Below are 23412 nucleotides of genomic sequence, written 5' to 3' on the forward strand. Positions count from 1 at the left end.
TGGTTATAAGTCAATGTGTGTGTGGAAGAACTTTGATTTTGAAATTGTAGAATGTTGATTCACTATGCATTGTAGGCTATGAGGAAACTACGAATAACACATAATATGTTATTATCTCTAAAATTGTTATTCAAAATTTGTTTGACCTGAAGCTTTCAGTTGTTATTGATGACACTATGCGCTATTCTAAATAGTTTGTATTCTGTCCAACTCCTTAAAAAATAAAAATGTACATACGGCGACATGAACGTTTGACACTGACCTAGCCCCAGTGTATTGTCAATGGGTGGATGTTATCACGTATAAATGCCAAGAAAATACGATATATGTGATAGCCAATTTTAATCCCATTTTATTGGCAACAAGAATAATGAACTATGCTGTGTAATACACTCTAAGACATCTTCTCGTCACAAACTTTTTATAACCCTCTCTGTCTACAAAAAAGGAAGTTAGACCTGGTAAATTATATCTCTTATTATTTGGGATAAGCATCGTATTTCCACAAGATTGAGTATATCGTCACAGCTCATCGTTAAAACATCCAATATGCTTAATACTTAACCAAACATTATCCAAGTGGATTATCAAGTTAAAAAAAGATTAACAGTGGACAATATGTAGTAATCTGCGTATTATGACACAATAAAAATATGTCAGTACATTTTCTGTTCATCTGTTGCAAATATTTCGATTCATTAAACTCTGAATGATTCATTGTGGTAATACAACAACGGAATTCCGACAGTATTGCTTACTAAAAAGTAAAAACAAAAGATACAAATTACATAAGCAAATAAATGAATCCGCAAAACTCTAAAAATCATCGGTGGTACGTGTGTGTGTGTGTGTGTGTGTGTGTGTGTGTGTGTGTGTGTAGCGTGAGATAACGGTTGAATCTGGTTATACATTATTTCAATAACGATCGTTTGGATGTTGACATACAGCGACCGGCATTTGAAATCAGATTTATAACCGACCTTCCCCCTGAAGCTTCTTAAATGTATTTCTAAACACCCCATACATTAAACAAGAATAGTGTAGTTTCATTATACTCTATGTGCTTTTTCTCAGACATTGAAGCATCGTAAAACCACTAATATCAAATTTCAGCTTGGTGTGGCATATTGCGACATGTAAGTTTGAAATTTGAAATTTGTTTTATTTCACCAGGGGAAAGGTTACAAGACACATCATACAGTGAAAGAATAGAAATAAATAATGGTAATAGCAAGTTACAACAGTGTTTGTCATCAAAATGTTTTAACATCCCTGGTGAGGACCATGGAAATAGTTCTTACAAACTAGTCAAGTCCATGGCCCAAATATACTAATAATGAGGAATAATACAACATGACTTTAAAGTGACGAAGCATTTAAGATAAATAAATGAAACAAGCACACAACAGAAATACATCGAGTGGCAGGGAGAAAAAAAATTGCATGGAAATAAAAGTCAAGGTAAAGGGAGTACAGAGTCGAAAATAAGTGAGACTATGTATTGTCAATTCATGTCTAGTAGATATTTCTTGAGTTGCGCCTTGAAGGAATGCCGATTTGTTAAGTTAAGTTAAGTAGTGGTGTTACTCGTGCACATGCATTTAGTCTCTCCTTTCCAGACTCCTCTTCAAAACTACAGCCATGGTGAGAAGACTCCGTCAAAATTATCAGGGTCTGCTTTTGGGTCCAGTGTATAATCGACTAATGGCACGACACCTTTGCTATACTCATCCAATCGTCGACGCAGTTCCTCTACTTTCATCGGAAGTTTCTGTGATAAATCATGTCGTTCCTCTGGGTCATCTATTAAGAAAATTTAAGTAACAGAGTCAAAATAGATATGTTTTCGCATCCGATTATTCCTAAGTATTTTTTTCCAACAAAACCTCTAAGCATTAAGGGGGCTGACAAAACAATAATACCAAACAAGATCGGCTTAACAATACAGGAAATACTCTTATCTAACTGATGGGTTGCAATGAAGGAGTTCAGGTGTTGATTTTGTGTATCATAAATTACTGTAGGTGTAAAACCTGCAGTTCACAAGCCATGTGTCTAAAACACTAAAATTACAGAGCTATTGACCTGGCTCGGAGTGCTGCTTTCATTTCTAACATGTGCAATTTCAAATATGACTAAGAAATTTCATGCAGTTCACCCGATTGTGTTTGAAATATGGCAAATGGCACGTGCGAATGACACACAATGTTTTTCATCACGCAAGTAATGTCGACAATCACTTGATGAAATTCTATTTAAGCTTGAGTTTGTAATTCCTGAAAGACAGCAAATGACTTAATATTTTACGATTACTTTGATATGGTACCTGATATTTTCTTAATTAGTTTTAAAATGAAAGTTTCAAAACAGCTTTGGAACCCACATTTCTACGTGTATGTTGTAATGAAATATTCGATGCCAGGAGTTATGATACTAAGACTGCTTACTTAACACCGAACAACAGTTTACCTAACAATACAATCATTTCACTATTGCTGTTATCGAATGTCTTTAGCAATATTAGGACTGAGAATACTATATGAACACAATACAGAGATAATTATACTGTCAAATTGCCCCGTCTGGTATATATTAGTTGGACAATCGTAATCGCAATCATACCAATCCATAATCCAATAACACCGCGAATTTAATGAAATTAATTACCCACAAACCTTTTAAATTGAACAATAAGGTAACATTTGCAGGTGGTGGTCGAACTTTCGTGTCCGAGGATGTGTTAAGCTTGATCACTTTCCTGTCCACTGGAAACCAGCCATCTGAAAACAGTGACGATAATAAGAGTATGCTACTAATAATGAATAAATATTTCAATCATATACAATTTCTTACATCTTCTAAGAGAAGTTTTATTATCGCTACAAAGAGACTCTTACACTATTGCTTGTTGTGAGACTCAGCCTTCATTTTATAATTTCTGACCCTAGTGTTTTAGTTATTTAAAGTCACCGTATACTAATAGCAACATGATTTATCTATGCAAATGAATAATAGAAAACCATCATTAGTTATGTATTTGCTACCACAACTGCAGTCTAGAATAGAAAATAGCTATTGGGAAAGAAGAACTAGAGATACAATGTTATAGATGGATAAAATGAAAACCGTTCTGTTACAAGCATTGAGTTGCCTTTATGACTGTCTCAAAAAATATCCTCAAAAATATCTGCATAAGCTCATCGAGATTTGAAACCCCTGTTTCAACAAACTGCACTGACATATTATGTGCTTTCAGTAAACACATTTTGTACAATTACATATAATATTATCCGTCTTTAGAATCCCTGAAGGACATATTCACTCAGCAAAACCCTCATGATATTTATGGCGGGCTGAATACCTTTCAAGCATTTAAAAATTCATTTCACATTATCATTATCATGCAATCACCTTCATTTAAAGTAACTTTAAAACTGTCCTCAACTTTACCTACCTACTTCACTGAGTACTTGCAAAGGATACATCATGCTTGGATTGCCTATAATTAACTTCCAGTCTCCGACCCTGATAAAGAATTATCTATTGAACACCACGAAGTAAAGCAACGTTCATAATCTTGAACATTTTGGTAAGAATGACCAATAAAGCAGGATAGGGGTACAGATCGGCAAGTTTGGTGGTTTTTACCATAAATGGTAAATGTAAACTAGATAAGTCTACTTTTCGTACAAAAGAATGATGCATTTACGGTAAAAAATATTGTAGACACGCAACATATTCGATATATTATTTTGCTATCATGATACGCGATTTATTAACATTATCCTTTAATGATATCGTTACCATTGTATTTGCATACGTCAATGATACTAATTAATGCTCTTTGAATGCCATCATACGAGCACAGTGAACTTTGAACTGCATTACCTTATAGCTGCACCAGGAGACTTTTCAAATTGATCGATGTTGTATACAAATTCTTTTCTTGGTGACGGCGAACCGTCTGCAATCATGTTTAGAATATCCATACCGTCAAGGTCCGATTCTGCTTTGAATGAAAAGTGTAGTGTTGAAACACATCACAACTGTATTGTAATAAACTGAGTAGCTTATACTTAAAATTTAAAAAATATAGGACAACACTTTCTCGGTAAAGGACATATTTGAAGCTGCACAGGACCAAATAACACTGTAAAACCATAAATGACAACTTAAATATTATCTCTAGTCTCTAAAGCTGATAAGTTTATCAACCCTTTCTTCTTGATCTTACTGAAGAAATTCAGATTTACTGCCATGCCTAGCGAAAACGCTAAGCCATATTAATCACACAATACAGCATACGTTCCGTTTTCCGAAAACTTTATTTAGATGCAAAGAGTTCACCTATAACTTTGGAAGCAAAGTCTTTGCTGTCACATAATTACCTGTAAATTCATTTGCTAACAGCTATGACATCAAACTAGTCGTAAATATTGCTAGCGAAATAGGCTTATTTCATATTTTACGGCACTTACGCGTCTACGTAGATGTGAAACGCCATTCTAAAAGGGCGCACAAGGGAATCTGTAGAATTTTAGTAGAATGTTCAACTCCAAATTAAACGTTCACACTACAAGGATTGCGTCGCCTCTGAGACAGTCCTGGTATGAAACATCGTGAACGCACTTTGTTCAACGCTGACTGGCTTAATTTAAGTCAGGTTTGACAGCTTGGTTCAGAGTCGACAAAATTAGTTTTGCGACTTGGGTCGGCTCTTAGCCCAGTAGCTATTTTAACATATGCTCTAGAGCTAGATTGATAAGTTACTTAGAGGCGAAAGAGTGATATCTTACCACAATCTTGCCCCGGGCCAAAAGGCAGCCTAGGCCTGAATGTGGACCTATCCACAGAGTTATCGCAAGATATCATATATTATGGCCCAAACAAAGGATTACGTGCCCGATGTAAGGAAGGCAAACGGTCTCTCTCTGGAAGATTATTTGTTAACGACAATCATATGATTTATTTCCATGTAAGACGAAAATCAATTTAAAAATAGAAGGATTTTCATAGTCAAATGGCGCATTTGTATATCTAAATAATTATTATGCGCTTATCGATTTTCATGCAGAACTTTCTGAAAGCCGGATTTCATATGTAAAACAAATAATTTGAACATTTTTAAATCCCATAGTTCTCAAGTTGGAAACACTTGCACATGCGCATATCCTTGTGTTCCGTAGAAAAATGGCTCCTGCAACGTCTCGAAAACATGATAATTATCATTAGAACAGCGTACCAGTGAGTGATTGTTTGTCTTACCTGGAGTGATGCCCGCCATTGACAGTATAGTTGTGTGCCAATCCGTAATGTGATTTAACCTGCGCATCAAAAAGGTTTCAATTTGTAACTTAACTTGATATATCGTACAGTACAAAATGTTTCCAATGTAGTCATTGTAACGTTGATTACTGTAACGCAGTACGCGACTCGAAACTAAAGACTGAATTTTTGTAAAAGTTTGCACCAGCAAATGAAACATTCCCTTTCGAAATAATTCAATTTTAATTAAAATCAGGCGTCACCGTGAAAACTTTGGTACAAGGGAAACAAATTTCTCAATATTGACCGACACATAAAATTTTAAATGGCCGCCGTTCCTTGTTACCTTTACGGAAGGAAAACTTTTCGATTTCGAAAAAAAAAATAAACCGTGAAAAGTTCACTTATTCCGAGAGCTTCAAAGTGAGTCAACACAAGCAGTAGACCAGATAGGTATAGAAATTTTAAGGCTATATCTGTCTCAGGGTTTCTTTCTACCTTTCTGTTGTCCACTTTGACGATAGCCTCTGTTAGAATATTTAGAGTCAGGCGAAACAGCATTTTGGTGTAAATTTTACTGGAATAACACAGAGAAGCTCCTGTGTAGCCATTTTTAATTACTCCAAATCTTACCAGTAACTTTCTAATCTGAAAGACATCAATCAGCAACTTAGTAACATATCCAAACCGTCTTACCCATCATGCACGTATCCTGTCCTTTTCAAAAGAGGTCCATGTACCATTGCCGGAACTCTTGCACCGCCTTCAAAAAGTGTTGAGCCGAGGGCACGCAATGGCAAATTATTGCCCTGTGTGACTATTAATGCACCGTTCTGAGTGTTGTGAAAGAAGAGAATGGCACAGGTGAAGGAGGTGCAAGCTTGATTACTGTTGATGCTGTTGAAACGTAAACGCGTTTGTAAGTGTTCGATTTTATCAGGTGTTGTGGGTAAAAATTTGTATTTTTCGGTAACATGCCTTCAAGACACATTATTAGGCGATTATTTTGTTTTTATTGGGATGCGACCTGTCAAAAATTAGCAACATTTTGCTAAATCATGTGCGATTTTTTAAAATGCGAACTAAGTTACCGATGGGATGGTTTAACTCGCGTATGTCAGATTACTGTAACCACACATATACTTTATTCGGCCTACCTAGTTGTAAATAGCAGAATTTCCTCATATTTGCCTTAAACAGCCATTATTTGTAACTTTTGACGATTTTTTACCTCGGAAAATTCCATGTTGGAGGCTCATATTTGTTGCAAAATGTTGTTTTACGAAGAAACAAACATGATTAGTGATGTTATAGCCACATAAAACTGCTAATTTTTGTTCAAGCGTGTTCCCCTTCCGAGCTCGTTTGTTGACGTCTGGCTGGCATGCTCAGCGTGCTGGGGAGAACGCAGATATGGTGACGCCGCGATCACGCGAGATGTACAAGTTCACATTTATTGCGGGATCAAAACATCATTGCGTCGTGGATTGCCAGACATCTGGCTACGCAACGTGCTCGGACAATGGACTACGACGTAAGTACCGGGCATAAGTAATGAATATTTATTTTTAAATTGCTGTAAATGGCTCGCGCAGGTGCAGAAGAATGCCTACGTTGCAATCCGCGTGTCAACAGAGTTTGTATTTCTGTCCGGACAAAAATTGAAATTTTCGTTGTAAAATCACATGTTATTTAGTTGTAGGGCACGTAACGTTTCCGAATGATATGCGATTCTCTGTTATTTGACAGGCTATTCAACATGAGCCAGTGATCATTTCAATCAAAACTAACGGAAAAATCGCCAGAAGATACAGCTAATGGAACTTTAAGCATGTAGCAAATTAATGGATTATTGAACTACAAGAGCTGAGGCTCCATCAAATACAGAGTATCCGTGAATTTTGAAGCTAATTCAGTGAATCAAGATTTTATTGATTTATTTTTACGACAATCAAAAATTTCATAGCACAGGAATGGCAGTCATTCTAAATTCCAAGTTTTGGTAAATATTTTAGTTAATTTGTTTCTTGAGTCTTAAATTTTGCACTGTGACCCTTGATTTATATTCTTGATTTCTAATCTAAGAGGAATATTTTAAAGTTTCGTTGAGGGAAGTTGGGCAATTTTTTTTTTCAATTTTGAGATGCGAACTACTGCAACAAACAAGATGTAAACTTACATCACTGATGAAAATCAACATTGTATCTTCCCACATTCCACGTGACTTCAGAGCAGAAGTGAGGTTACTAACCGCTTCATCCATTAGGGACAACTTAGCTTTAAACAACAAAACAATTCAAACAGCTTAAATACGCAGAAAACGACTGAACGACTCAGAGGGGTTCCGAGACAACAACAACATTTACAGTACAGTAAACTTCGGCAACTCTTTCAATATGGCCCAAAACATCGAGAGCCACAAAATATTAATTGGAAATTTAATTTCAGAATTATCATGGATGCCGCCGAAAAATATGCAAGACACTGGGCTGCAGTTGAGGAAGTTGATGTGGAATGCCTCTCTGACTGGCTGAGCAAAGTCAGAGATAAATTAAAATCACGTATTTCACATTTCCGTTCTCACAGTAAAGATGTAAATACTTCCTCAGTATTAGATGACCCATCGGTCAAAGCATGCCTCGATGCTTTACACAACGAATATGTTGTAGTTCCTGCATCATCTTTGTCTGTAGGAATTATTATATCCAGTGTATAACAGATGAATTAAACCTTCATCCAGATAAGAGTAATACCACCTACACTCTTTCCTCCCTCACTGATGAAGACATTTTTGCAAACCATTCATCTGTGCTCAATGAATTTGGCATTCCTTTGAAAGAGAAGGACAAAAAACTGCCTATGTTGTATTGGATACCTAAACTGCACAAGAACCCTTACAAACAACGTTTTATTGCAGGATCAAGCAATTGCACTACCAAACATCTGTCACAATTATTGACTATAATTTTAACAACCATCAAAAATGGTCTTTTTCGATATTGTGACAAAGTGTATGGAACAAGTGGGTTCAATCAAATGTGGATACTAAAAAATTCGAAGGAATTGTTGCTTGATTTAAAGTCAAGAAAAACAAGTTCAGCTCAATCCGAACATTTGACTTTTCCACATTATACACCACAATTCCCCACGATAAACTTAAAACAAGGCTGTCATCTCTTGTGAAACAAGCTTTCCTGCATAAAAATGGCAGTAGAAGGTACCAATACATTACCATCAAACATAGGACAGGTTATTTCAGTAACAACATGGATGCCAAGCACAAATACACAGATGAAGAAATTATTAAAATGCTTAATTTCTTAATCGACAACATATTTGTTAAGTTTGGCGGTATGACATTTCAACAATCTATCGGCATATCAATGGGTACAAATTGTGCACCCCTTCTTGCAGACTTATTTCTGTATTCATATGAAGCAGAGTTCCTACAATCTCTCTACAAAGCAGGGTCTAAAAACTTGCAAGGCGTTTTAACAACACGCACAGATATATCGTGATCTGATGAGTCTAGACAATCCAGACATATCAAATTACTTACATCATATTTACCCTGATGAGTTGGAAATCAAAGAAACAACAGAGGGTAGGAACTCTGCTTCATATCTTGATCTGTTCCTACAAGTGGGTACTAATGGGCTACACACTAAGCTGTATGACAAAAGGGATGATTTCGATTTTGAAATCATAAATTATCCCCACTTGTCTAGTAATATTCCATCTGCACCTGCTTATGGTGTGTACGTGTCTCAACTTCTCAGATATTGTAGGGCTTGTGATTCCTACACTGATTTTCAACTGAGACACAGCTCATTGGCATCAAAATTACTGAGACAAGGATACACAACAAAAAGACTCGTTAGGACTTTCAAAAACTTCTACGGTCGATATGACGACATTGTGGCCAAATATGACACCTCGGTCACACAAATGATTAACGACAGCATTCCCGGCTTTGACTTATTACAGTGATTCATATCCTGTATCTTTTCATACAATATTTAGACAATTTTGGGACCAATCCTGACGGGTGTAGCATGCTAGCAGGGTACGCTTACCCATTCCGGACACCTGGTACCACCACTAATTATCAGTGGTTCAGGATGGTCCTACTTAAATTTGTAAATCACAATTGTCCCATGGACCTGGTAATATATTACCTTGAATGGAAATGATTATTGGACCAGTTTAATGTCATATTACATCCAAATACTTTAATTGTTCTGAATTATCGAATTATTATGTAAGGAATGTAAAAAACTAAAATTTTCACAAAAGCATCCGTGACTGAAACTGTCTATATTGCAGCCCACATTGATTTTGACTATATTTCCTCACCGTAATACCTCCTGAGATCCTGATTCTCCATGTTAGGATAGAGATCTACATATTTACTTGGAACCTATGAAAAAGTACACTAAAGTCACATATCATCTTTATTATCTTTTGCTGGCACCACTATTGTCAATACTATAACATTTTTGGTAAAAATATGGGCAAATTTAGTGCATATAAATCGCTGTTACAGAGTATTCAAATAAACTAACAACTTCAATCAAAGCAAATATCAGCATGAAAGAACTAGAAGCAGTCACGAAATTGACACATTTCCGTCAGGCCATAATTTCGTTTCACCACATAGCAATCCATTGACATAATCACTTGGTGTCGACATACTTTACAAGAAAGGTAAAGGAACGTAGTCTATTACCTGCGCGGAAAATAAGCTAAACAAAATTGTCCAAACAAACAAAACAAAACAAACAAAATAAGCTAAACAAAATTGTCTAAACATCTATTTACAGAGAATTGTAATGCAATACATATAAAAACGGTTCATAAAACTCATCGTGATACTGTAATACTTACAACACAAAGCAAGAAAGAGGCATATCTACTTCAGAAGAGATAATATACTAACTTTAAGAAATAAAAGTGCTGAACGTTATCTTCAACTCTATCTGGAGTATCACTTCCTACAAATAGCTGTTCCACTCAATAATAGTTCTTCCCCTTGTCGATTATGAGAGTAAACATGGCTAAGCCATGATACATGTAATATTTGAACCTGAGCGAACTACTTCCTGGACTGTTTACACAATGAACGATCCAAACAGACGTCTACACAATGAATTATTGGAAAAATCCGTCATAAATGCGCTTGCATATAAATAAAGTGAACGTCTTACTTGAAATCCCTTTGCAGGTTGGTCTATGGCGAAATACAAGAATAGAGGATATTCAGGGTAGTGTTTTGATATGATATCGACCGCTCGTTCTGTGTACAGGAGCTACAAATGTATGAATGGTGATTAAAGATTTATATTTCTATTTCATGTACATAAGCTGATTGCCTTTCTTGTACATTAGAGTCACAAAAGATTGATCTTTACATATAACAAAACAAAGTCTTTATTCAGTTACATGGAGTAGAATTTCAGAGCGATTTGGTTTATTATCGTAGGAAGCTAGTAAAAATGGAAGCTAGTAAAACAGATAAAATGTTCTATTTATGGACGGCAAGGTAGGTACAAGTGTTTCCTCGGGAGCCGCTCACGTTTACGTGTCAAACTCACCGTCGAATACGTCGTTTCGTCCTTTTGAACGACGCCAGTATTGTCCCGGAGATCGTACCCGGAATTTGTTACTGAACAAGACGAAAAGAGAACTGTCAACCTAGAGATACACTCACAATTTATTTACAATCCATATCCGTAATCATTATTTGTATTAAACTTAGCTGACAGTTTGAAGTGGAATAATCAATCGAACAAATTGATGTATCGATGCCTGTCCGAAACTTCCATAGACAAAGTAAATGGCATCCGAATTCACATTTTGCCACTTTCTACCATTTGAGAATTTAGGTATGGCAATCGGAACCAGATGAATTCTAAAACAACAGAACTACTCTCACAGACGAAATCGGTAAAGAACCCTGTGACATAGTTTCTATCAACTATCAAAATGAATACCACATAAGATAACTACAGCTAAAATGGAATACAACCATCGACGTCTTGAAAGCGATTTTCGTTTTACTTTCACGTTGGCATTGGTTGTTTCAGAGAATGTTTGATTTTAAATAATCAGTGTATTAAATGGGAAAAAACTACAACCATTTTTTTAATTTCCAATTTTAAAGGGACACTGGTAATATATGTAAATTGTTACAGGATGCATGTTCATGCAGAGTGAAATGACAAATGCTTCAATTCTTCACAATTTCAGAGGTATGAGGAGTGTGCGGTTATAGAGAGCACCCACTTTTAAGTAATGAAAATTAATCTTGCATTGACCAATGACATGACTAGTTGCACTTCAATAGGGTAATACTAAGCGATATTAACATTCTATGTCTCCTTGGTAATGTCACTAATACAAACTAGTTACAGAGTGCCTTCTTTTAATTAATCAAAACCAATCTTACATTGACCAAGAACATGACTGGTTACACGTTCATTCTATAAGACTTAAATTTATTCAATATTCAAGGTTTACTGGGCAATTTCACCGATGTAAACTACAGTGTAAAATATATGTCTACATAAACTTACCGTTCATGTATGGATCTCTGTTTGTCTTTTCGTAGTTTGATATCCCGCCACCTAAGTGACCAAAGAAGGAATCAAATCCTCGTTTCAAAGGGGTATAATCCAGCTTTGAATGACCCAGGTGCCATCTAAGGGTGAGAGAATAGAGTCCAAGATAATGAGCTTCCATTTTCACTACATAATCAAAGGATGTAGATTTGAACTATATCCATATCTAACACACTCAGGTTATCAGAGCCCGGGTAAAATTCTTATAGCCTTTTGTGGCGGTCTCAGTACATATGTTTTCGTAATTTAAAACAAGCAAACATTAAAACATCCTAGGGGCGTGCATAAAGGAATTTGACAACCATAAATGGGTGATTCCGGAAAAGAACATAGCGTCAATGACACTTGGCTCACTATTGGTTCGCTTCGGCAAGCCAGAGTGAGTGTACATACAATATTTAATAGCTTCTATCGGCCTTAGCGTCTAAAATCACAATGTTAAGTCTATTTGAAGACGTTTTAATGCATAGTCCATCAAATACCAAGGCGAAGTGTTTAAGTTTGGCAACTGTTGCAATGGACACACACATATTGCATCCTGGTACATAAAAAATTAGTAATACAATCTACCATACCTAGTTAAGATGTCCTCTTGTGATATTGTACTGCATGGAAATACTGTAAACAATATTAGGTAATTGATCTAGCAAAACGGCAAAAATTGTCACAAAAATACAATACTGCATGTTTTGTCACGATTTGAACAAACTCAACAAAGTTTACCCCTTTGAACATGCATACAAAGTTACAAAGCAATCGGACGAGAGATTTCAGACGATATTAATTTTTTCACCAAAAATAGGAAAAGCATAAATATGAAAATCTCAATAAAATTTGAAGGCACTCAACAAAGGTTGGCCCTAGGTAAATGCATACCACGTTTCAAAGCAATCAGAACTGTTAATTAAGAGAAAATAACTTTTATGACCTTAAATGTGAAATATTCCCCCCCCCCCCATAAGCAAATTTCTCCACTATTTCACGAAATCTGATAGAGATTGACACTGGGATTAAGCAACTGAAGTTCAAAAGCAGTTCAACGACAACTTTAGGAGAAAATGATGTTTTACCGAAAAAGGGAAAAATTGCCCTAAAAATACAAATATGAAAATTTCATAACTATTTGTACAAATCTGATAGAGGCCAACCCTAGGATCATGCATACAAAGTTTAAAAGCAATACCAAAAGAGGGGAAGTTGCCCTAAAAATACATTATCTTTTTTCACAATAATTTGAACAAATCTAACGAAAGTAACCTTAACAAACTGCATTCAAAGTTTCAACCAAATCTGGCATGTGGTTACAGAGTTTTAGCAATTTCCAGGATTTTCCCTCTTTTTACCTCATTTGCATATTTTGACGCTGACGTGTTCATTTGAACAAATTCACATCTCCACCCCTGTGTGCACCTGTACACCAAATACTAAGATGGTAGGTGCTGCGGTATGGAGTTTTTGATGTGGACGGACATACATCTGCACATACATACATGCTGACATACAGATGCCGCAGACTTACCATATAAGCTCTCTTTGGTAAATGTACATATACCGAAGGTGAGCTAAAATGTATAATTAAAAAATTTCAAAAAATTGACATTGCCTATTTGTTTCATCCTAAACAAATGTAAATAGGCTGGTCGCAAACCTGCGATATTTGTTCCAGCTTAACAAAAGAAATTGTACTAACAATTTAACTATATTTATACCAATCCATTTGAAATTTCAGTGAGTCCTTTTTGCTTACAAGTCTTTTGCAGTAGTCATGATCTATACATACAAATATATCATGATTCATTTGTGCCGATGCATTGTTGTTGCATAGATCTATATCGAACATATCAGAAGCTTATTGTAGAATGCATTTTGTTTCAGACTCACTCTCCTTGCAAAATTACATTATGTCACAATATCATAAGGATCGGTGGATAAAACATGCATAACAATATTCCTGCCATATGTCAGAAATCTGTTCCATAATATATATTTAATCTTTCTCATCTTCTTATCAAAAGACAAGTCTCACAAGAAAGTGATGTAGTTGGTTACGTATGGGAAGTAATGATGATGATGAGTGACAGTGTGGCTTGACTGATTTTAACTCCTGGGGGATATGGGCAATGTTTGTAATAAAATACTACAGCAAGGTGGCAAGAAGCTTTAAGTGAAATATACACTTTGGTTCTGGTTGCAATTGCTAATGTAACGGGATATGTTTGAAAGGTGAGAAAACGTTTTTAATCATTATCAGCATTGTTTTCAGGTGAATGTTTTAAACGTTTGACACCAAATATAATTTATGATATAAAGTGCTTCCTACAACCCCGTATTATGTTTGTAAAATACAGTCAATGCTCTTGCATGACATAATCTCCATACAATAATGCTAAGGCGCTTTCAAGCTGTATTTCAAAGCAAAATACACGACAAAAATGTTCTAAAATTCAGAATGTTCTAGGGACTTGTAAGCATGATTTTAATCCAATTAAACGGGTGACATCTACGAAAAAAGTGTTTCACCAAATGAAGAAAATATTGAAAGAATTTACCAAACACAAAAACCTAAAGACGTAGCTATGGAATGATCATATTTTAAAAGGACACAGAGAAATCGGAGAAATCGGAATCCTATCAGTGCTTCCCGAGTTTAAAAATGTGTTCGCCATTCTCTCCTTTCTCAAACTTATTTGCCTGTTTTGTACTCAGTAGTTTTATTTGAACAGCTGACCTCTTCAACAAACGCAGCAATTCCAAATTTAATATCAGTATTCGATTTTTTTCTAGCAGAGGACGAACAACCATACATGCACACAGAAATGGACATACATACATACATACATACATACATACATACATACATACATACATACATACATACGTACATATGTATGTACGTTTTCATCATCTTAATTTATTACAAATCGTGATGTTTGTTTGTCATTTTTCTCACACTTTCAGGTAACGGATAGAACAATTGCGTGTACATATGGCTTTCAAAGTGTCAGTCTGTAGTTTTCGAGGATGTTTCATTGACAACAAAACCGAAAGTTTTGTGTTTGCGCAGCTCACTTACTTTCCAACGAGATGGGTCAAGTAGCCAACATCCTTCAACTTTTCAGGTAGCGTTTTAAAATTAACGGGCAAACCGCCTTTCGTGAAGTGCCACAAAATGCTATGCTGGAATATAAATACATGGCTTTAGTATCATTTCACTAGAAGTGATGAGGTCTTGCTAGTCGTCCAAAAAGGAGCTGATGCATTTTATATTATCTTACTGTGTCGGAACCCCAACATTGAACATTTCCATTGGTGTACAAAATAGATTTCACACACATAGAGCAAACTGTGTGGTGGTAAATGCAAGGATCTTGCTCGTCAGAAATCTTGTATGGCCGTTGGACATTTGTATACTGGTAATAATAAGAGGAGGTGATCTAGTCGAGAAGTTTTAAGCGCTGACGTATTTACTGGGTGAGTAGATATAGGTTGTGTACTCGAATCTGATCGACGAATCATTGAATTGCAGCTAACTCGACAAAGATGAATTAATTTCTGTTACACACACGTGGAGGTGCATTTTGTATTATTCAATATACAAAGCACGATTTTCCAAGTATCTGATTGCCACCGATTGGTTTCACTGTCACCTAAAATTTTGAAGTCACTTTTCCTAAATTTTGTGTGATGGTAACGCAGCAGCGCTTTGAGCTGTTAATTATTTTTCTTTATATCGCTTTGTTTAATATCGACCGTGATTTTCTTCCTGAAATCCAATTTTTTTCAAAATAAGTAAAAATGTTTGTTGATATTTTAATAGGAACTTTTTCAACTTCCAAACGGATCAGTAAATCACATTAAGGAACATACCTGCATACCAGTACGGAATGGGTAGTAGCCCGTCATCAGTGCAGCTCTAGTCCTGCGAATGTTAATAAGCATGCATAATAATGCTCGCGTTAATCAGTTCACAATTAAGCGAACGTGAAGAAATATAATTGTATGTTGATAATTGGCACGTTCAATGATGAGATATAGTCTGCTAGAACGCACGCTGCTACGCGAAATTTGATAATTATCAGTCAATTATCAAATCTATATGTACATTGTCAGGTGTTATACAAAAATGTGTACAGCTGGTAATTGTCAGGGAATTTGTTTCTCTAGTATGAAAAATTGCATAGCGACCCCTGATTTTTATTTTCGATCAAAAGAGAATAGTTGACAGTTTTATTGAGGGAAGTTTGAGCAAGTGATCCCAGTGGAGTGACTCGGTCTTTGGACGTGTAACTTTATAAGCATTTTAACCACTCCACTTTGTCTATGCGTGTCCGTATTCTTGCAAAAATATACCACCCCACCAACAGTCCCACTCTTAGTTCACCATTCCGTAGACAGAGAGAATACAACTGGATTCGACACTTAGGTACCGCAATACCCCATGGTTGCAATGACAACATCAAAGATATAGGCAATCTCTCTCAAGTCCTGGTTGTTCAGAAGTGAGTGTGATGGGCCTCTTTGAGTCTTCCATCAGTAGAAGACGTAGTCGTGGACATAGGCGTTACCATTTACATGAAGTAGATACATCTACCTCTGATTGCCATGGCAAATTTCATGAAATGCTTCCATTATTACAGGAGCCTTTAGGTCTCCATCACATTTGTACTTCGTTATTTGCTCTTTCCATCAAGGACTTGAGAAGGTTGCATGCCTGTGCATTGGGATTGTCTTTGACAGATCAGAACACACAACCGTACAGATAAGTCAGTATTATTGCTGATATTGCACTGTACAGATTGTATAAGTCTGTTCGTGCTGAACCTAAGACTGATGAACATCGTCATTGTATACATCTTCCATTTACAACCAAAAGAATTTATGCTATTAATATAGGCAATGCACTTCACAACAAAAAGATTACATCAACTTTACCTGTCTACTCTAAGAACCAATCTGTACCTATTCTGTCATATCGGTACACAAAGACAGTCTCTAATAAAATATTCAATCTTAAAATTGATGAATTTCTTCAGACACCGGCATCCTCTCACTGTTCTACATCTCCTTTCAAATATACTCCGGTTGGCCATGTCATCACTGGTGACCTAAACTTGGCTGAACATCACTACCTTCGCAAGACCTTATCTTGTGGACAAAAGTTCAGAGAGCTTTTCAAGATTAACTGGAACCATAATTTTTAAGATTATTATGGACTCTTTTTAGGAATTTCCTCATCGACAATATATTTGTTGAATTTGGAGGACACATTTTCCAACACTGTATAGGAATTCCTATGGGTACTAACTGTACTCCCTTGCTTGCTGACTTATTTCTAGAAAAGTATGATATCCCTCTTCGACAAATGATCGCCGATGGCATTAGTGACATTGGACCTTAGTTGGTGACCACTACCAATTTGACTTACAGATTGATATATGGCGGGTGCCACATGTCAGGCAGGATGCGCTTACTATTTTCGAAACACCTGACATCACTACTTGTTTTTTTTGCCAGAGTTCAATTTATCTTTCTTTTACGCATTTGGCTTTGTTGTCTGTACTTGTGCTTTGCTGTTCTGTTCCGTGCTGTTTTGTGTCTGTTAACGTTTATAAAAGTACAATGTATTACTTATTTTGATCTAGTGTTATTGGTTTATTGGTGCACATTTAAGATGCATACTATCATAACATGCGATTGCTAACCATAATTCATATTCGTATAACATATAATTGTAAATTGGATATTTCATGAATTCTTATGAAATTTGTTTCAATTGTTGGGTACATATATGTATCACTTTTGATATAAATATACTGAACAATTTACTCTCAGTCATGCGATTCAAAGTAAAACATTAAAACCATAATTACCAAAAGCTAGTTGTCAGCAACCACGAAATCATAACCATGTATCAACGTTCATTTACATATGCAAAGCTACCATCAATAGCATAGAAACTTCACATAAGCTAGATATCGCTGTAAGTACACAACAGGTTTATCCTTCACATCGTAATTTATTCGCATTTCGGCGCCATGGTTGATAATGGTTCACAGCTAATTTATTCTCTGCATCACCGTACTTTGGACTAGTAGTTTTGTCTTGTGAAATCTGACCTCTTTTCAGCAGGCAATCTGGTGGAATCATAGTCTGTCGGTTACCTGTACCATGATTCACCCCGTGTCAAACGGCCTATACGGTTCACGTCACCGTATACTGTATACTGTATACGGTACACGATTCCAATACATTCCTCCGACCCTAAACTATCTCATTCTTCAGCGTTGAAATGACCGACGAGAAAACGTTTGATAAATGGGACCCTACCCTAATTTGCTGCTAAACAAACGCCTAAAATTGCACATCTACAGGTCAGCTGCTCATGTGTCTATGGGAATCGGTTCAGCGCATGTTACTGAGTTACCGTGTTGCTCTATACTGTAAGACATGGATAATACTTACGGGGTACAGATTGGTTGAACGTAGGTCTGATTGAATATAATGCCATCGTGACCAAGCGAGTTCAAGTGTGGTGTTTTGACGTTTGGGTTGTTCCAGCCAATGTCATTCCAACCTGGGTTATCAAAAACGTATTCGAGCAATTAGGCACATTGACAAATTTACAGCATTACGATTTCTTTGCGATTGACAAAATACACTGAGAACGCCTTCAGTTCAAATCTATGCTTAGGCTACCGAAAAAGTATTCAAACCATTACATGTTTTTTCGTCTTCAAGTATTATGTATTTATATTCTTCTCGAGTCAGATGGGCTAAATGAGACTGACAAACAGCTTGCTGAACAGAGGAATTATGCATACAAATGATATACCAACAAGAATGGTATATCCTGGTAATAAACGGACCCGAGCGGCATACTTTGTATGCGTGAAAGTATGAATGGTACAGTAACCTGAATTTTTTTTAAACCCCAAGGAAAAGCTTTAAACGCTTAAACAGTGCAAAGAATCCAAGGTTAGACTTACCAAGGTCATCAGCAAGTATGAAAACGATGTGTGGACGTTTTACGTTCGTTACTTGCAAAGATAAAATTACGGCAATGACGCCGACTGTCACAGTGAGTATGAGAGCATACTTCATGCCGCCACTTGACGAGCCTTCTTTTCCTTGCATGTCGATTGCTGTCAGAATAGTAGTGTGAAAAATGTAAAATATATTTAGGAACTTAGGGCTGAACCAGTAAACTTTTGATAGGGTAGTGAAGATACATTCACCTGATTATGCATTTATATTGTTCTTTGGTCAGATGGGCCAAATGAGACTGACAAACAGGTTTCCTCGGACAAGCTTGCCGAACAAAGGATTTATGCACACAAAATGGTGATTTGAAGAGATGTTGAATCCCCGAAAAAATACGCATATGCTGCCAACTCGGAAAATATAGTAGTTGGAACTTGAAAACAGCGGTTGTCCCTCATTCTAACAAGCAGCTCCTAGGGTTCGCTTCTGCCTGGGTTCTTTCAAGAATAGTAATGGATCGTTGTAACCCAGAAACATACTGAGAAACTAATGGACGAGAATGTCTTGAAAATACTGTGACATCGTGTTGAGTACGAAGGCTGAATTTTTCATGTACAAAAACCTGCAAAATATGAATAAAAATAAATAATGAAGCCGAAAACGCCGGTTGAATGTCACGCCAAATGTACGATAACTTATGTGAGACCCTGCATCAGTCACCGCACAGAGATGGTAGCAAGACTTGGATAATTATAACCTAGCTAGGGAGACTGACCAAGAGCCGCACTAATCTCTTTAACAGGCGACATTTTACACCTACTTTTTGGATATTGCGCGTTTTCAATAATGCACATCTTCTGTATTTTTATCTTTTATATGTCGAAGCAAAAATAAGATAAATAAAAATACAACACAAGTTTCAATATCAATCATAGATACCGTGAGCCCTTGCAAAACAGATCTTGCTCTAGGTTACATAGATGTGATTTGACTATTCAAGATGTCTGCCTCTACGCGGCTGTCAGCATTGCCGACGCGAAGCGATTGTCAAAGTTATGGCATATCATGAATTATTTTTTGTATTGGTGTACGGGAAGTGCTATCCCTCGCTGGACAGCTCCTCTCAAAATTTGAGATGCCAGCTATGTTTATTGAGCCAGCAGTTGCGTGGGGTGTTCAGTGTAGAGTAACGTAAAAGAAAGTGAAACATTGCTTAAACCACATTGGCAGTTCCAAGCACCTGTGGGCACGCGCACGACTGAAAGAAGACCCGGTTTGGAATATTTAAATTTATCTGCAGCTGAGATTGGGGGGGGGGGCGTGCTGTCAACGACTCAGAGACTCTGTAGCTGGGTTAGAATTATCCACGCCGCGCTACAATCTCTGTTTCAAGATTGACCCTGCATATGGTAACTAAAAGTCGAGTAGTTGTCCTTCTAGTTGCTTTTACGTTTTGCGATTAACTACGGTAAGGTATGGGTTTTGACACAGAGATTTAATGGTTATTCGGCAAATATTCAGAAAACAAAGCCGAGACGGGCAATCTTTGGTACTGTTGTTACACAGTGTATCCTCCAACCCAAGAATGGTACGTGACATTCACTGCGACACTATGACACAAGAGGTAGACTGGTTACGAGAGTACCTCTGTGCAAAACATTACCTCTGCTGCCAGAGAAAGCCATCCAGAAGCGAACAGCAGTCAATGATATCAGCAATGGGAAATGTATCTGTTGACTACGACTAGAAGTACCTGGACATACCTGATTCTTGTGTCACCTTCTGAGCTGCAAGTTACCAAGCCATTTTGTTGGAGAGGTCGTCGCAATTGCGCCTGCGCGTTTTCAATCGCGATATCTAGATTCATATCGTCATAATGGCTGCAACATTATGGCAAACATGTTTTAACTTTCATCAATCGCCAACGTGCCTTGGATACAGTGTTTAAATTGGTGTTTTGGTTTTGCCCTTTAGATGCCTTTGTAAGGGACGATGTCATGACCTTTGAACGTTGGTATAAAAGTGCCACACTCAAAATAGCTCTGTCTCTTATTATATACAGCAAGAGAGTGCACGTTGGGAGAGAGTTGCATTTGGTCAAGAAGTGAAAGTGTCCTTATAGTGTTTCTTATGACATCTACGTTGCGTTTGAAACACCAACAGCACAATAATTATGTTCGTCGAATTTAATCGATAAACAGCAACAACACGACTAATATAAACATAAACAACAATACAAACAACAGCAACAACAACGACGACGACCAGATTTCCGGGTTACCTGTAATACGAGCTATATTTCTACGATGGTAACATGATCCTTAGCGTGGCCTCGGTCGCCTGGCTTTTCTCAGCAGCAGTTGAATGGCCAAGCATGGGCCAAGGCGTTCATCCCACCCTACAGCTGACCCAGTGACAGTCTGCTGAAGTTTAATCCTTCAATTTATTCAGTTTTGATATTAACTGCTACAGACTTGGAGCAAGTCTACATGATCCTCTCGTAGTACAATATTTGGAGCTAGCCCGATGGCTTTCTTTTCGTAATTGTTGTGTAGCTGTTTTCCTATTTCAAGTGACTGTGGTATATCAAGCAGCTGTACATCTTTCTTTCCTAAGAACATGTCAGTCCCTACCAGTGGGAGCAGACATGGTCGTATAATCCGTGCCACCGTTCAAACCTTGCACGTACCTGACGTATAAAGTCCAAGAAAATATAATAAATGCACGATATGAGATAGCCAATTTTAATCCCATTTTTATTGGAAAGAAATATTATGAACAATGCTGTTAATCCACTTTAAGTGGAAGAGGAATTATGGTGACGACTGTGAAATGCCGTAATGCCGTGGATGCCATACATCGGGCGCCCTTCTCTCCTACAAATGTGAGCGTACATTGACCATTTTGCAATCGTCCTTGCTCGTTAGAGTAGCATGGTCCTGAAGGAACGGCATCACGTTGATCAAGGCAGATGACATGGAGTCTTGCACAAGTGGAAGTAGCAAATTTCAATTACGATAGATACTTTTGGCGTATGTCTGTCGTCATTGGACTGTGATTGGGCTGACGTGTACAATGCATCCGCGGAGGGTTCCGACAAGAAAAGAATGGTGAATGCACATGTTTCAGGTGCAGCCAACGGAGCTATTCATCGAAAAAGCTATTCCGGGAGCAATTTTTGAGGGCAGGGGAAATTTTAATTTTGCTAGGGCAGGGGACATATTTTCGGTGGCAGGGGAGCAAATTTTAGTATTTTTGTCGGGCAGGGCAGCTATCGGTTGATTGTCCTGGGGACAGGGCTTGGCGAAAACGAGGAGAGGGGAAGCTACTTTTAAAACGGGGACAGGGGAAGTTGAGCCATGGTGTTTAGGGGATGGGGACACAGGGTAAGTATACTTTTTACAGGTTACCCAGACTATCTAGCCTTGTAATAAAGGGAAAGTGGCTTTACACATCACCCAGCTTGTCTTGTATGTGCTTTAGTGTGTTTTGTGTCTAAATTGTGTTTTGGCTGTTAGTGTGAAAATTAACAAACGGGTCGTTAATTTTAAAGTAAGACATGGCGAAAAAATCGACAAAATCGACAGGTCTTTTCATCACAGGTTAGGGTAGCTTCATGTCTGCAGGGAAAATGGAATGACAAAATTTTAAGGGAAATTTTTTCCAGGGCAGGGGAAATCGGCAAGTTTTTTTTCGCCATAGGGCAGGGGAGCTTCAAAAATTCACAGTGGGGAGGGTAAACAAGCAAAAATAAGTGGGGAGTGGGTAAAAATGAAGTTTGAGTGCGGGAGAGTAAGTCGAAAAATTTTCAGTGGGAGGGCAAATTATGAACTGCTTATTAATTACCCTCATGACTTAAAATTAGTCAGTTCACTTTACTTGTCATGCACAATATATCTTATCATAGTAAAGAACCCTTTAAAAGTGCATTGTTCGTTGGCTGTGATGTTTATTCGAGAGATTTGGTTCATTTATATGTACCAGCAAGAACCCTGCAATCCAATGAGAACTCAAATGTAACATCACTTGGTGGCAATTTCAACAAGATATGCATTTTTAAAAGGTTCCCTTTAATAAGTTTTGTTTTTATCCAGTGAGTTTTCTCTTTTTAGCTTCATGTGTGGTTTTTTGCTCGCGTGTTTACACACGTGAGCATATGTCGCAGCGATGTCTGTCTGTGTGTCTGTCTGTCTGTCTGTGTCTGTCTGTGTGTCTGTCTGTCTGTTGGTCCGATATCTCAAAAACGGCTCATCAGAATCAAATCTGGTACATATATTCAGTTAGCAAATGGCAAGAACTGATTAGTTTTTGGTGGGTGTGGCTTGCATACTTTTTGCTCATTTGCATAATTAATGATTTTAGAAAAAACGGATATACATTAAAAACGACTACACACAATTTGATGAGATTTGCTACAAATGTTGATCATACCAAGATATATCAGCAGTGGGAACCATTAAGGGGTGACATGAAAGATAAATGCTAATTTGCATATTTAATGAACTTTCCTAACTAGGGATATATGTCTGATTTGACTCTATCAAAA

The 23412-nt window shown here is 37.1% G+C and overlaps 1 protein-coding gene across 4 annotated transcripts in view; it reads right to left on the reverse strand.

Moving 5' to 3' along the window:
* Window positions 1–329: 329 nt before the first annotated feature.
* The window catches only part of LOC139138555 (arylsulfatase B-like), a 42612-nt gene continuing 19529 nt past the window's right edge, over window positions 330–23412 (reverse strand). The window contains exons 1-17 of one of the 4 annotated variants that reach the window (XM_070706979.1): window positions 20630–20688; window positions 19406–19488; window positions 18872–19027; window positions 18348–18459; window positions 15753–15804; window positions 14959–15062; window positions 11841–11965; window positions 10860–10930; window positions 10473–10574; window positions 9622–9685; window positions 7445–7542; window positions 5962–6098; window positions 5266–5324; window positions 3889–4006; window positions 3455–3525; window positions 2676–2780; window positions 330–1803 (exon numbers count right to left, since the gene is read on the reverse strand). In XM_070706979.1, the coding sequence (XP_070563080.1) occupies window positions 1634–1803; window positions 2676–2780; window positions 3455–3525; window positions 3889–4006; window positions 5266–5324; window positions 5962–6098; window positions 7445–7542; window positions 9622–9685; window positions 10473–10574; window positions 10860–10930; window positions 11841–11965; window positions 14959–15062; window positions 15753–15804; window positions 18348–18459; window positions 18872–19019 (1536 nt within the window). In that variant the 5' untranslated portion in view covers window positions 19020–19027; window positions 19406–19488; window positions 20630–20688 and the 3' untranslated portion in view covers window positions 330–1633. Of the gene's footprint in view, window positions 1804–2675; window positions 2781–3454; window positions 3526–3888; window positions 4007–5265; window positions 5325–5961; window positions 6099–7444; window positions 7543–9621; window positions 9686–10472; window positions 10575–10859; window positions 10931–11840; window positions 11966–14958; window positions 15063–15752; window positions 15805–18347; window positions 18460–18871; window positions 19028–19405; window positions 19489–20619; window positions 20691–23412 lie in introns of those variants that run through there. The other 3 variants (XM_070706980.1, XM_070706978.1, XM_070706981.1) reach the window with 3 other exon arrangements.

The sequence above is a fragment of the Ptychodera flava genome, chromosome 8, assembly GCF_041260155.1.
Source record: "Ptychodera flava strain L36383 chromosome 8, AS_Pfla_20210202, whole genome shotgun sequence".
Lineage (NCBI taxonomy): Eukaryota > Metazoa > Hemichordata > Enteropneusta > Ptychoderidae > Ptychodera > Ptychodera flava.